General features: G+C 35.1%; 2 protein-coding genes across 3 annotated transcripts; one reads left to right on the top strand and one right to left on the bottom strand.

The window, feature by feature from the left end:
- The first annotated feature begins 56 nt into the window (after positions 1-56).
- Positions 57-4,036, top strand: LOC110641343 (uncharacterized). Its single transcript, XM_021793030.2, has 4 exons — positions 57-87; positions 286-919; positions 1,336-1,414; positions 3,862-4,036. The coding sequence occupies exons 1-3, from the start codon at positions 57-59 to the stop codon at positions 1,394-1,396; spliced, it is 726 nt and encodes a 241-aa protein (XP_021648722.2). The 3' UTR covers positions 1,397-1,414; positions 3,862-4,036.
- Positions 4,037-4,303: 267 nt separating this feature from the next.
- LOC110641339 (uncharacterized) lies at positions 4,304-10,601 on the bottom strand. Of its 2 annotated transcripts, XM_021793025.2 has the most exons (3): positions 9,950-10,093; positions 7,936-9,658; positions 4,304-5,016 (listed from the first exon to the last, which is right to left on the bottom strand). In XM_021793025.2, the coding sequence occupies exons 2-3, from the start codon at positions 9,547-9,549 to the stop codon at positions 4,675-4,677; spliced, it is 1,956 nt and encodes a 651-aa protein (XP_021648717.2). In that variant the 5' UTR covers positions 9,550-9,658; positions 9,950-10,093; the 3' UTR covers positions 4,304-4,674. The 2 variants fall into 2 exon arrangements, with proteins under 2 accessions (XP_021648717.2, XP_021648716.2); XM_021793024.2 differs by having other exon boundaries at positions 7,936-10,601.
- Positions 10,602-12,899: the final 2,298 nt, after the last annotated feature.

Raw genomic sequence — 12,899 nt, 5'->3', positions numbered from 1 at the left:
CAAATCACCAAAGTGAGGGAAATATGGATTAGATGCTCATATGGACTGTAACGGCAATGAACAAAACCTCTCTCAAGGGCTCAAACAGTTAATATATATATATATATATATAAAAGGAGCAACCCATCTCCCCCAATTTTGTTTTGGTTTCACCTATTTAACCACTAATCATTGCTTAGGCACAAGCGAAAGAAAAGAAGACAAGTGTAAGTGGGTGGAGGGCATGTCCATGATTAGCAGTTTAGCACCTTCTTCTAATATCCAACCGTCTTTCCCCAACCTGAGAACCCAACACAACCCCACCTCAAAAAATAAGGTCATCTCCATCCGCTTTCTTAGATGCAAAGCGAAACACTCATAATCATTTGGAGATAACCCACATATACCGTTTTAACATTATACAGATTCTCTCCATTGATTTCATTTGTTTGATCTGGAACAAACCAATCCAATATTGCACACATAGCTCCAAGAGACTGTTCATAGTATCAAGAAAAGGAAAACCATATATCGATAAAGAGAGTTTAAACTTGTTTACCGTACTCCTGGCGGCCTCGGCGCAGAATAGGTGCACAGCTCTAGTGCGCTCGTGCTATGTACCTTCAAGGAGCTTTAGCACTAAAGGGGAAGAAAACAACAGAAGCAACAATGCCAAGAACCAAATTCTTGAAGAAAAGACAGATGGGGTCATGGAAGAAGTCTCTAATAATCATGAATCACAAGGTCAAGAAAAGAGCAATGGTGGGAGTAACGGTAGAAGCGGTGGGTCTAATGGGCCTCACATCGAACCCCCAACTCTCAAGAGTAATCTCAAGAGAACCACAACAGTGGAGGAAATTAATCAATCAAGAAAGAGGAAAGTGAGTTGGCCTGATGCTCATGGCAATGATATTGCTCATGTTCATGAGTTTGAGCCAAGGTAAATTCTGTGTTCCTTCTATGATATAGGTTTCATTTTAGTGGATGATTAAAGACCCAACTTTATATCATACAAGAAATCATCAACCCTTACCAGTAATAAGGGTGTTTTAATTTGCTATTTTCGTACTAGAAAGAGTGGTTAGGCTTAGACGCTTATGTGTTGCATATGGCCTATGGGACAGGCTTGCATAAGTATTGAGCAACTTGGAATGCAAAATCATGAACTCTTTTCTTGAATGAAATCATCAATGGCTTGTCTTTGACATATGCAAGTGATGATAGGTGCTAAATTCAAGCTTTGAAACCAGAAGCCATTGCTAGTTCTGTACAATACCTTGCATTTTTAGCTTAAAGCTAGTTGTAGCATACTAAAAAGCATGTACTAACTTTCACTATATCTTTCGCTCTCAACAGCTTGTCTGAAGACGGGGAACTCGAAGGAGTAAGAAACTCTTGTATTTGTACAATTCAATGAAGCAAGAATTCCTCCAAGGTATGGCACCTTGCTTCTCAATTTTAAGTTCCAAAATTCTTGCAGTTATAGTATATTTGTCATTTTACCTCGTGTAAAGATGATCATTCTCATATATAACGCAGACAATACACATTGCAAAATTTCAATGGGAAACGGGCACATAGCATTGTTGAGATTAGGCTAACATTCTTTATTCATATAAACGTTATCTGCTCAAATAAGGGTGGAGACCTGATTTGAGAAGCATATATCCACAGTTACCACTGTAAATGGTCATTACCAGTTTAAAAGAGTCTTAGAACATGGGACAATATGTAGGTAGAAACCCAAAAACAGGAACAGCCAGGACAGGGCCCTAGCAAGGGAGCATGGGGGGTTTGCTAAAGTAATTGCAGCCAGCATTTTCAGCAGTGACCATATGTGTGCATTATCATGTCATAAATGGTGGGCATGGTGCATATTCTCAAGTGGCCCCTTAAAGAATTGAGCAACTAAGTTCAAAATCATAAGAGGATACACTATCAAAAAGTGGATTTATTCAAGAATAATGCACTTTATTGTCATCTTAAATAAAATTTGGAACCTTTTGAAGCATAAAATAGTTGGTCTAAATGCCACCCATCATCTTGAAAGATGCCAAAGATCAGGGCTTGGCTGTGAAGTTTGGTTTAGATTTTACTCGCTTCATATACTATACACATTCATTTATAAGAATCTATGGGTGAGAAAAAAAAAATTCCTAAAGTGCATCAAAATACACAAAAGATCAAGCATTTAAATCAACTTGTATTATTGCATCCTTAAAGTTTTAAATAGGGATATTGGGTATCCCAAAAATAAAGGTTTAGCCTCAGAGGAAGAGAAGCCATTGGTTCATGGGTGCATGATTTAATAACATCTCTCTGGGTGTATTTTTATTTTTATATAAAAATGAGTTGAAATAATTTTTAAATTAAATATTTATTATGAAATTCATATAAATTAATTAAGATATATATTGTGCATTATAAAAGCATGCAAAGTGTTAAAAAAAAAAAAAAAAGTAGACATACAAAGGATAATATTTATGGTTTACCCTCTCTGTATAGGTTACATCCACAAGCATCCATATTCCATTATCAATAAATATAATCAATCAATTACAAATTCTAAACTATACTGCTCATCATTTTAATTACATCTAAAAGATTACAAACTAAACTGTTTATGGTAAATATATTAGTTAGTCTCCTTCAATCTTCTCTAGACATAACTCAAACTTTAACTATTACATCACAAAAGTGTCTTCAACTTAATGGGCAATAGCCTTTTTATTTTTTTCCATATTAGGTCAAAATCTCTCCAACTGCAATAGACAGGTGTTATTTTCTTAATTACAAAAGCCTCTTTTTTCTTAGGCAAAAACTCCTCTCAGCAATGGGCAAAAGTCATTCTCTTCCATTGGCAAGAGCCCCCTCTCTACAATACGCAAGAGCCCCTTTTCATGGGTAAAGTCACTCGTCAACAATTGAGAATACCCTCTACAATGAGCAAAAACCTTACATCATGAGTTGAAAATCAAATAATTTTTTTACTATTTTTCTATTTATAGTGTTAATTCTCTTAATCATAATCTAATTAAGAATTACACTTAATTTAGAAATAACAATAAAATTTATCTATCTAAAATTTCGTTATATACTTTTGAGACATAATTCTAACTGTATACATATAATTAAAATAATAAATATATTAATTTTATATAAATTTTATAATTAATATTTAATTAAAAAATGGTTAAACTCGTTCTTATATAAAAATAGATAATTTATTTTTTAAAATAAAAAAAAATAAAAATGCTGCTTATTATTAGATCATCCTTCAAAGGGTATGACATAAATGTTGCATCATCAACTGATGGATATTGATGCGATATTCAATTTGCACCTGCTGGTCCATTGCTTATTATAATACTTGCCGCATGCTTCTGAGAAGTCTAAAAGCCTGAAACACTTCATAATTTAAAGCATTTTATCTTCCAGAAAAGAGAAGCTAAGCCAGGGATCGCCTGCTCTAAAGTAAAAACTAAGCAAACTTTCATTTGGATGGCCAACCCAGCCGAAAGTTTTCTAAACACAAGTTGTTCAAGTATATATCTCATATTCACATATTATCATCAGCTTTCCCACAAAGTGCTGGTTATTGGCAACAATTTCCCACCTGGCCACCTCCAGAAACTTCCCGTGCTTATATGCCAAATGCCAAAAAGTTCATAAATAAATATATGTTACTTCCACCAAAAATTGTATTCTGATTGAGGAAAGAGAGCAGGCAAGGTGACATTCATTGAAATGTTTTCAATGTTTAAATTTGTTTTGCTGTATAGTGTTCTCAAAATTATTTCTCTTTTGTTAATATATTCTCTCTCTCTCTCTCTCTCTTTCTCTTCCTAAATTCCTTACGACTATAATTTTCTCTTCCTGCAGGTGGATAACATTTGACAGTATTCACATTCTAGCCTCCTGCTGCAGTCACACTGAAGTCCATTCAATTTAGCAAGCTCCAGTACATTGAAAATAGGAAAATTGGTAGAAGTAAACCAAAATGTAAAGAAATCATTAAAATGAAATTAAGTCTAATGGTGTGCAAGTAGTAGCTGTTTCTTCTTTCTTTCTCTGAAATAGATTAAAAAAAACAAAACCTGCAAAATGCGATTTTTTAGGTAAACTTATTTTGACTACTGACCAAGGACATGCATGATGAATCTCCAAATAAACCTGGCCTGCGGTCCAATTCAGCCGTTTTAGGGCAAACCGCCAGTTTTAATTTAAGGATTAACAAAGAAAACCCGCAATCCCCTGAACAAACACGTAACTTGTCAAGATCATGAAATTAGCCGAAGAAGAATGACATGAAAATGTGAGGCTGTTAAGAAAATGAGAGAAGGTTCATAATATATACATTTTTTGTCAGTAACTATTGTAAGATTTAACGAATCAGTCGCATATAAGAAGGAAATGAATCAAAGCAATCTCAATGGTGTACACATCTACCCATCAAGGCGAGCAATTGTCGTAAGAACTACAACATTCCTTTCTTCCTTTCTTTCCAGCCAAACCCCACATCCACACACCCACAATGATATACCAAATATCCCTCAATGAATGGGATCAATATTTTTCCGTTACAGTGTCATAATTTTCATGGTGTTGTGAAACACTATTGCCTATTTGGTACCTGCTGAGTTCTTTGCACAAGCTAAACCTCTTTAACATTGTGGTTCGCTCGCAATCCCAACTTCAATGATTCTGACTTTTTGCCTTCTTTGATTTGTTTTTCTCCTGCATCTTCTTTCTCTTTGCTTCAGCTGAAATCCATGTATAATCAGGAGGAATAACAAATGGGTCCTGAATGTTCCCTATCCTACTGCTAGAACCACCAGCTGATGAGCCGGGGCGGTGGTAAGGAGCTTTCATCCACTGAAACCAGGATGAACTTGAGGACTGTATTGCTGCAGGACTTTCTCGTCCGGTAGCTGTAGGACTTGAAGGTGGAGTTGCAAATTCATCCAGTGGCTGTAATTCTTCGAACTTGGTAAATGTAACCAGTACTCTGATGGTGGGTACCACTGGGATAGCAACCTGAAAGTAATCAAGTAGTGGTAAGAAAATATATTAAGAAATAAATAATAAATATAACAGAAAGTTCCTCTCTTAAAAAAAAGAAAGAAAAGAAAAGGAAGTTATGACATTAGAATCAACAACAATTTTATGAATTGTAACGCGAGTTTTTCTGAAAAATCACAACAGCAAGAAATAAAAAGACTCAGAGAGGCCAAGGGAAGACAAGTTGCAGAGGTTTTCCCCATCACTCAATCTTGCTGGAGAAACTATCATCAAGTTATCTTCCACTAAAGATTAAGTATTTGGTGTTTTCTAGCCAAAAGACAAGATTCATTGATTCAAACCTATGAATCATCATATTTGGTCCCATTTTCTCCTTTGTAACTTATCAGAATGAGCCAAACTGGTCAAACTGACCAAATTTCAGCTGAGTTTAGCAATTTAAATGAATTTGTGTCAAGCAAGTCTTCACAAACAAAGAATGGGTATGCATCTGGTTCACAAGTACCTACTTTGACCAGCGGATCATAGAGGTTTAATAACTGTACTTCTACTTTTGCAACCAAGTTTGAAGAAAAATGAATGACAGACTAAGCAAGCCAATCAACATTCACAAAACCCCAAGTAACTTAATCACAATGATGTTGACATGATATATTTAGAAGGTCACTTCAGTATCAATGAGTAACCCCTAACTGTTAATTAGCTGGATCCCAATTCACAAACAGAACCCTAAGCCTAACTAAGCTAACCAAAGGACTTGACATTTTATTCAGCCATATGATTGAATAAGGCAGAATTTGAGGAGTGCAAAATTTGAGGGCATAATTGTGCAACATTTTCGTTTTGGATACTGACATAGGAACAACAACAACCACTAATTGTTTTCTGGGCATTGATTTAACCTTCCCCCCTGAGTGAAAATTTATTCCCAGTCTAAAGTCTTAAAGGGAAGAATTCTTGAGATTCTCTCTTTCTTCTCCAAGCAGCACACACATCACACTGGTAACAACAAAATTTAGGCATTGTGCATAGCAACAGAGAAACTTGCCATATTTCATGATAATAAATCCTTATCCCTGAAATAAATTCCCAGCCAAAACCATATTAACATTTATTGAAGATTTAAGTCCAAGAAATGCCACCTTAAATATGTTGTTTAACAGTCTCAAGCCATTTCCTATGAAGTGCATTGTACCAACTCACTCTATAGTCATTGAACAGGGGCCAGCAATTGTTTGGGATTAGGCAGTTAGCAACATCAATCCTGTGTTGTTGTGACAACATACTGAACATAACATATTCATTTAGAACAATATATATTCTGCATATATCTGTCATTCATCATGGATCACATAATCTTAGAACTAACCCAGGCCATCCTCATTGCTCAAGTAAAGCAAAGAGAATCTGCTTCATTTCTCTTAGGGGGAAAAACTAACTCAACTACACCTTAATAAAAAATCAGTCAGGTCAATTCTCACAAGCTAGAGCCTTTATGTCTTATGGATCCATGAAAAAATAGTAGTTATTATTTATCCCATTCCAAAACCTCACATACTTTAGGTTGCAATGACCACCACTACGAAAGTCCTAAAATTTTTTTATCCTTCATAACATTCAAAAAGCAAGATAAGGATTAAGCCCCATATTTTCCTATGTTGTTTGAAATGGATAAAAAAGCCAACCTTCAACAACTCCTTTACCATCCTAGGAGGCAACCAAAAAAGTAAAGATCAAAATCCACAATTCAAAAGCAACCTGACAATGCACAAGTAAATAATCAAACACTTCTCTCCTCATTCTGACACAAAACACACCTACTAGCCAAAAGAACTATTTCTGCATCTCCGTCTTGCATTTAGTAGAAGGTGGCAAGTTGGACCAGACTTGACAGTGTCCAAGGCCATCACTTACGGAAATTAGCATGTTACTAATAATTAATTCACACCAGTAAATTTCTCCTTCAATTAAAAATTACTTTTGACAACTACCTCTAGAAAAGGAGGGGAATACATGTTTCAGGAAATACACATCAAGTTTATATGCATGCATATAGATTCTTAGGTGAAAGTGTTTAGCACACATGCATAAATAAGCAATAGTACACTGCTAATTTTCCCAACTCAGCAAGAAGAGATAATACAAACAAAAATCAACAGAAATAATGGTGCCAATTATCTAACAAGGCAGGGTAAAGAACAAAAAAAGAAAAGAAAAGAACGTTTGGAACTTGAGTAAATCATAAGTCAAAGTTGGCAGTCAAGACTGAAGAGAGCTTGAAGTTTTGAAGGAAGATGACAATCATGATTGATATTAGAAATAACAACCAAATTCAACAAACTGCCAGTGCTATATGGTCTTGAGTGCTATGTCTAAAAGGAAAGTAAAATCTTGAAGATTTTTCTACAATCCAACTCTTAACTTTGTCACTACTATTCATACCGAGGGAAGTGATCAGCAATTAACTCCAGCCAAAGAGGAAGATGAAAAAATTATCATGATCAGACATCACTATTTTCATGACCATTCAAAATTACAAACAGGAATACCAACTCCCGGAAACCAAAGAAGCATCATCCTTGAATTACCCAAATATTACAGCCAGAGTAAGAAACAAAGCTAGTGCACCATCTATATAATGAAATATATGCACATCTTGAAAATTTTGATCCTACAGCATTTTTATTGCCATCGAAGCTTCAAAGAGAGCAATCTTTTTCAGGAAGTTCTAGAGAAGGCAAGACACCACCAAACAAAGCGTATGGTTGTTTAAACTCATTGAGAAGATCAAGGTGCAACCAAATCAAACAGAAAGAAGAAAAGTAATTTGACACTAAAAAGTGGTTAATCAAGCAATAATCAACAGATAATTAACTAAACTAACAAGTTCCTTGCACTAAATCAGCTAGGCTGTGGGAAAAGAAAGCAACATACCTTCACAGGAAAGGTTCCCAATGGAAGTTTGGTTGTAAGCAGCTCTCTTAAACGACGAATTGCCTTAACCTTATTTGCAAGGATGTCAAGCAATGGAAGAAGTTCCTCAGTTTGTAATGGGAAGTTTGGTGAAAGCCAGAGAGTAGGCCTCAATCCCTTTTTATATTCATTCTCACGACTTCCTTCCTTGCGCCGATTACTGCTCTCGGTACTCAAAGAAGCAGATGTCTTAGTATCTCTTCCTTTCCGGTGCTCCTCCCTCACAACAATCTCAACAGAATGCCTTCCTGGTTTAGTCTGACTTCCAGATGGAGAGTCCCCTAGTAAGTCACTCACCTTCTCTTCAACACAAAGGGAATTTCTTGGTGGAACAATTTTCTTCTGCCCTTCAACTTTAGAATCCCGTTTCCTCCATCCGCCAAACCACCCTTTCTTTTCCTGCTTAGTCTCTCCATTTCTACAACTATTCCCATCTTCAATAGGAATCTCCCTATGCTCATAACAGCTATGACGATGAGCAATAATCCCATCACCATTCTCATTAGTCAATTCCGATGAATCCAATTTAAGAGCAACTTCTAGTTGCCTTCTTTCTTCTTCGGTCAAAATGTCATTGAGCTCCTCACTCTCTGTTTCATTCTCATTGCAGGATGAGAAGAACTCATCATCTGTCATAGCCCCTGGAACCCTTCTAGATTTGATGCTAACAACCACATTGTGCATATCATAGACCTTTGCTTTCCATGGGCCCACCAGTTCTGTTTTTTCCTGCCGTCTCCAAGTCAACTGTGGCAAAAGAACTGCCTGGGTGACATCAATTCCTGGCCTGAATATGTTAGTCTGAGACATTGCAGCCACCTCTTGCCGAACCTCCTCTTCAGTTGCTGGAGAACCAGCACCATCCAAAGCATTCATCACCTCCTTCTCCTTATGTGAGATCATGCAAAGTGATCCAGGAGGGACTTTCTCATCCTCAGACCCATCGCCAAGGAACAGGATACTCTGATCTGAACGCTGAATCCGAAAACCATCAAAACCAGCCAAAGTCATGTCTGCCCTCAAATTTGCACCTCTCTTCCAAATTTTGTACGTATCTGAAGGTGCAATCCTGGAAATGAAAGGTATGACAGAACTCTCAAAATGGAATGTAATTTCCATATAGAAGTCTCTAATCCTTCGCATGGTCCCCACCAAACGGGGCAACCTTCTACACCATTTTGCCCAAGCCAATGGCTGGCAATGCCTTACTATGATCATTGCTATCCCCTCTTCTCTATTGCAAATGGCTTCTTGAAGTGCACTCCAACCCTGATCGTTCTGCAAGCTCCAATCAGCACCAGCAACCATAAGCATCCCGGTTGCATTCTCATCACCCAGTTTGACAGCCAAGTGAAGGGGAGTATCACGGTTTGGAACATCACGCCTATCAATGACTGCAGAGATAGTATCAGCCTTCTCTTCCTCAACCAATGAAACTGCCTCTGTCCGAATCTCAGCAGGGTCACAAAGTCGTGGAAGGCCAGCAAGTATCTTCCTGAGGGTGGCATAATCTCTCGTTGCAATGGCCTTGTGCACAGAACTATGGACATATTTTGAAATATCAATCCCCGCCATGCCTCAGGAGTATATAAAGATGAAACCAGACAATAACATACACAATCAAAACCTCAATTCTATCATCCAACGTTGAATATGATTGCTAATCACCGCCCCAAATTATAACCTAAAAAAACAGGAGGTAACATAATCAACACCCATCAACCATTTGCTCGCATGAACCACTTAATTTTTAATAGAAGAAATGGACCCAGTTCAAAAACTGGCTGCCAAGATGACAATATGAGAAATAACTAGCAATCTTCCCGAAAAGAGAATCAGACCCAGTTCAAGTTTCACCCAGGTAGCACAAGAAAATAACACAGTGAGAAAACTGCAGCTATCCTCAAGAAGTACAAGCAAAGAATTTTGCTTGGTCCAAAGCAGGAAAAGGATCCAATAGGCCAAGAAATCTCACCTTCTTCTTCTCAAAGATGCTGCACAAAGAGACTCGAGCACCAAAATCCCACCACCCCCTCTTCCCCTCTCTGAAGATAGATCCTTGTGATCCAATCCAGATCAGACGAACCCAATAACATGCATGTGGGGGTGTTAAAAAAAAATTTTTAAAGGAACTAATATTTAAAAAAAAAACCCGAAAAGGATTTACGATGGAAAAACCAGAGGTGAAGAATCTGGTAAAGAAATAGAAAAGATACAGAAACAAGAATGGAATACAGGAAAGCAACAAAACCTCATCACCCCAAAAAACGAAACAGTGTTTTTTTTGCTCATGTATTGCAAAAAGTAAAAATCCAGCAGAAGAATCAAAAGTTAAGCCACTGCTACGGCCTACAAGTATTTCACAGGCAGAGAAAACCAAATTTCCAAAGAAATAGAGAAAGGGAAGAGTAAAAACACAAAATGTTGAAGCTAAAAGCCTAGAGATGGTAAATGGCTGATCAGTTGAACATGAATGGAGCTGGAATTAGCAACCAAGAGATGATAAATAATTACAAAAAAATAAAAAAAGGTCTTTCCTTTCCAGTTTAAAAATCTTGCCTTTTCTCTGAGTTTTGCTTATCTTTCTTTCTTTTTGTACAATTGGCTTTGGATGTATCAACATCACTGGAATAATGTAATAATTTACTTTTTTTAATATTTATTTTTATTATATGAGAAAACAATAAATAAATAGTAATAAAAGGATAGAGAGGGAAGGAAAAGTAAGGGGGAGACTTCAGACTTGTCCATCGCAGCCTCATGGGATAGAGAGAGAGAGAGAGAGAGCTACTGGGCAACGGAAGAGAAGAGTCCAAAACGCTGCTTGTGGGCCCCAGGAAATAAGGAACTTGCTTTCCTTTTTCCAGGGAAAAAACAAACTTTTCTTTATTCCGAATTAAAACAACAAAACCACTGATTAATTGAATATATAAATACTCTGCAGTTGATTTTGTTTAAATATATAAATTAATTCAATTATGATAATGTAAAATTATTGAATTTTTTCAAATTTGTACGAATAAGCTGCTGTCCTTTTTCAAAACGGTTGCTTTTTTTTTATCGAAGACATTTTATTAAGACTTTAAAATAAGATAGATTAAAATACACAGTTTTAAGGAAAAAAAAATACAACACAATTCCATCCAGCAATTGATCTATATAATGAGCTTAAAGGTTAAATAATCCAAGGTTAAAGACCCAAGTTCAAACCACTCAAACCCAAAAGAAATCGGATCTTAACTTGAGTGAAGCACAGCTCAATGATCACTAAAGCATAGCGTCACACAACTCAGTAAAGAACTTTTGGCGGGACACAACCAGCGATGAAGCCGGCATTTTAATTTAGGAGTTAATTAAAATATATAATTTATTAATAAATTATTTATTTACATATTAATTAAAGAAATTAATTAATTAAAGATGATAATAATTTTATAGTTATAAAATAAAAATATTTAATAAATATAATAATAAAAATAAGCATTTTAATTTTTTTTTTTAAAATTAATTTGTTAAAAATTAAATAAAATTACTATTAGCTAAAAAATATAATAAATAATTAATATTGTGAATCACTAAAATTAAAATATATTGATAGCTTAATATTAAAAAATTTATTCAATTTATCTCAAATCTATTTTTTTAAAATATAAAAAGTAAATTTAATTAAAATTATAGACTAAATAAAATAAATAATATGATTTAACTTCTAATATTATAAAAAAAAACTTTAACTTGAGTACGAAGTTATTTTAATAATAAATAAAATTTAAAAAAGTAATGGGATTATAAGAAAAAAATTACTAATTTAAATACTAATATTTTAAATTGATGAAAAAATATGAAAAAATTATATTAAATTTTTTTTAATGATATTATACAATAATTTATATTTTAAAGAATATAAATTAGTAAACGTAGATTTATTAGATGATAAAATAATAAAATAAAATTAATTCAAAGTATAGGATCAAGTGACAATAATGATTTATATTTTTTTTAATTTGAAGATTTGTATTTTATTATATCATTCTTTTAATAAAAAATTTAGAATTTTTTTTATATAAATTACTATTAAACTCACTTAAAACTTTTAAAACTCTCAAGTTTTCATACTCATTAAAATTTAATATAAAAATAAAATTTTTTTCTTTTTAAATTATCATTAAGTCCTCAAAAATTTTTAAAATTTCAGGAACGCCTAATTCCCCCTTGGCCTCTAGCCGGCTCCGCCCATGGACACAACACCACATTTGACAAGGGAGAGCACTGCTGGTCTCTGCTCTTCATAGCAAAACAATGAGGGAACCATATCAAGCGGTATCTATTTACTGGAGGAATATTTGAAAGTAAATAGTAAGGTCAAAAAACTAGCAGGCTAAAGACAAAAGAAGCCATTATGGATAGCAAAGGGAGGAGATGGAAGTTGGTGTCCTAATCACGCCTTTCGGGTTAGCCATACGTGAGAAACCTCCATTAACCACTGCTTCCTCACACCTTTTATCTCAGATAAATCCTATGAGACCAATTAACTCTATCTAACCAAAATCTCAAGGCAATAAATTTATATGTTATTTTCATTTATATGTCTCTCACTCATTATATCTTTGTTCGATGTGGTAATTCCACACTTGTATATTCCTAACAATCTCTTCCTCAAGTGTGAATTTCTTATACGTTGGGCTTAGTGAGCCTGCTCTCCCTTAAACAAAAATCTTTTTTTGCCTTAACTCAAGTATTACAGTGTCACCAAGAGCCCCAATTACTCCACTCAATCTGCTATTCTCCATAAAAGTGCCACCTGACTCTTTCATCTACGTGTCAGAGAATCACGAGAATCATTGACTACCATTTTCATACTCATTCCTTGTCAAACTAAAACTCTGATACCACTTGTTACAGATCTGGAGAGTCCAAAGTACCTG

The sequence above is a fragment of the Hevea brasiliensis genome, chromosome 4 (genome assembly GCF_030052815.1).
Source record: "Hevea brasiliensis isolate MT/VB/25A 57/8 chromosome 4, ASM3005281v1, whole genome shotgun sequence".
NCBI lineage: Eukaryota > Viridiplantae > Streptophyta > Magnoliopsida > Malpighiales > Euphorbiaceae > Hevea > Hevea brasiliensis.
The sequence above is the reverse complement of the archived record's forward strand: the minus strand, read 5'-3'. Positions and strand labels throughout refer to the sequence as shown.

Coding starts and splice junctions, on each gene's coding strand:
- LOC110641339 (XM_021793024.2), bottom strand. CDS start 9,549: ATGGCGGGGATTGATATTTCAAAATATGTCCATAGTTCTGTGCACAAG. Junction 5,017..7,935: donor TGGGAACCTTTCCTGTGAAG/GTATGTTGCTTT, acceptor GATTACTTTCAG/GTTGCTATCCCAGTGGTACC.
- LOC110641343 (XM_021793030.2), top strand. CDS start 57: ATGAACAAAACCTCTCTCAAGGGCTCAAACA. Junction 88..285: donor CTCTCTCAAGGGCTCAAACA/GTTAATATATAT, acceptor CCCCAACCTGAG/AACCCAACACAACCCCACCT. Junction 920..1,335: donor GTTCATGAGTTTGAGCCAAG/GTAAATTCTGTG, acceptor CGCTCTCAACAG/CTTGTCTGAAGACGGGGAAC.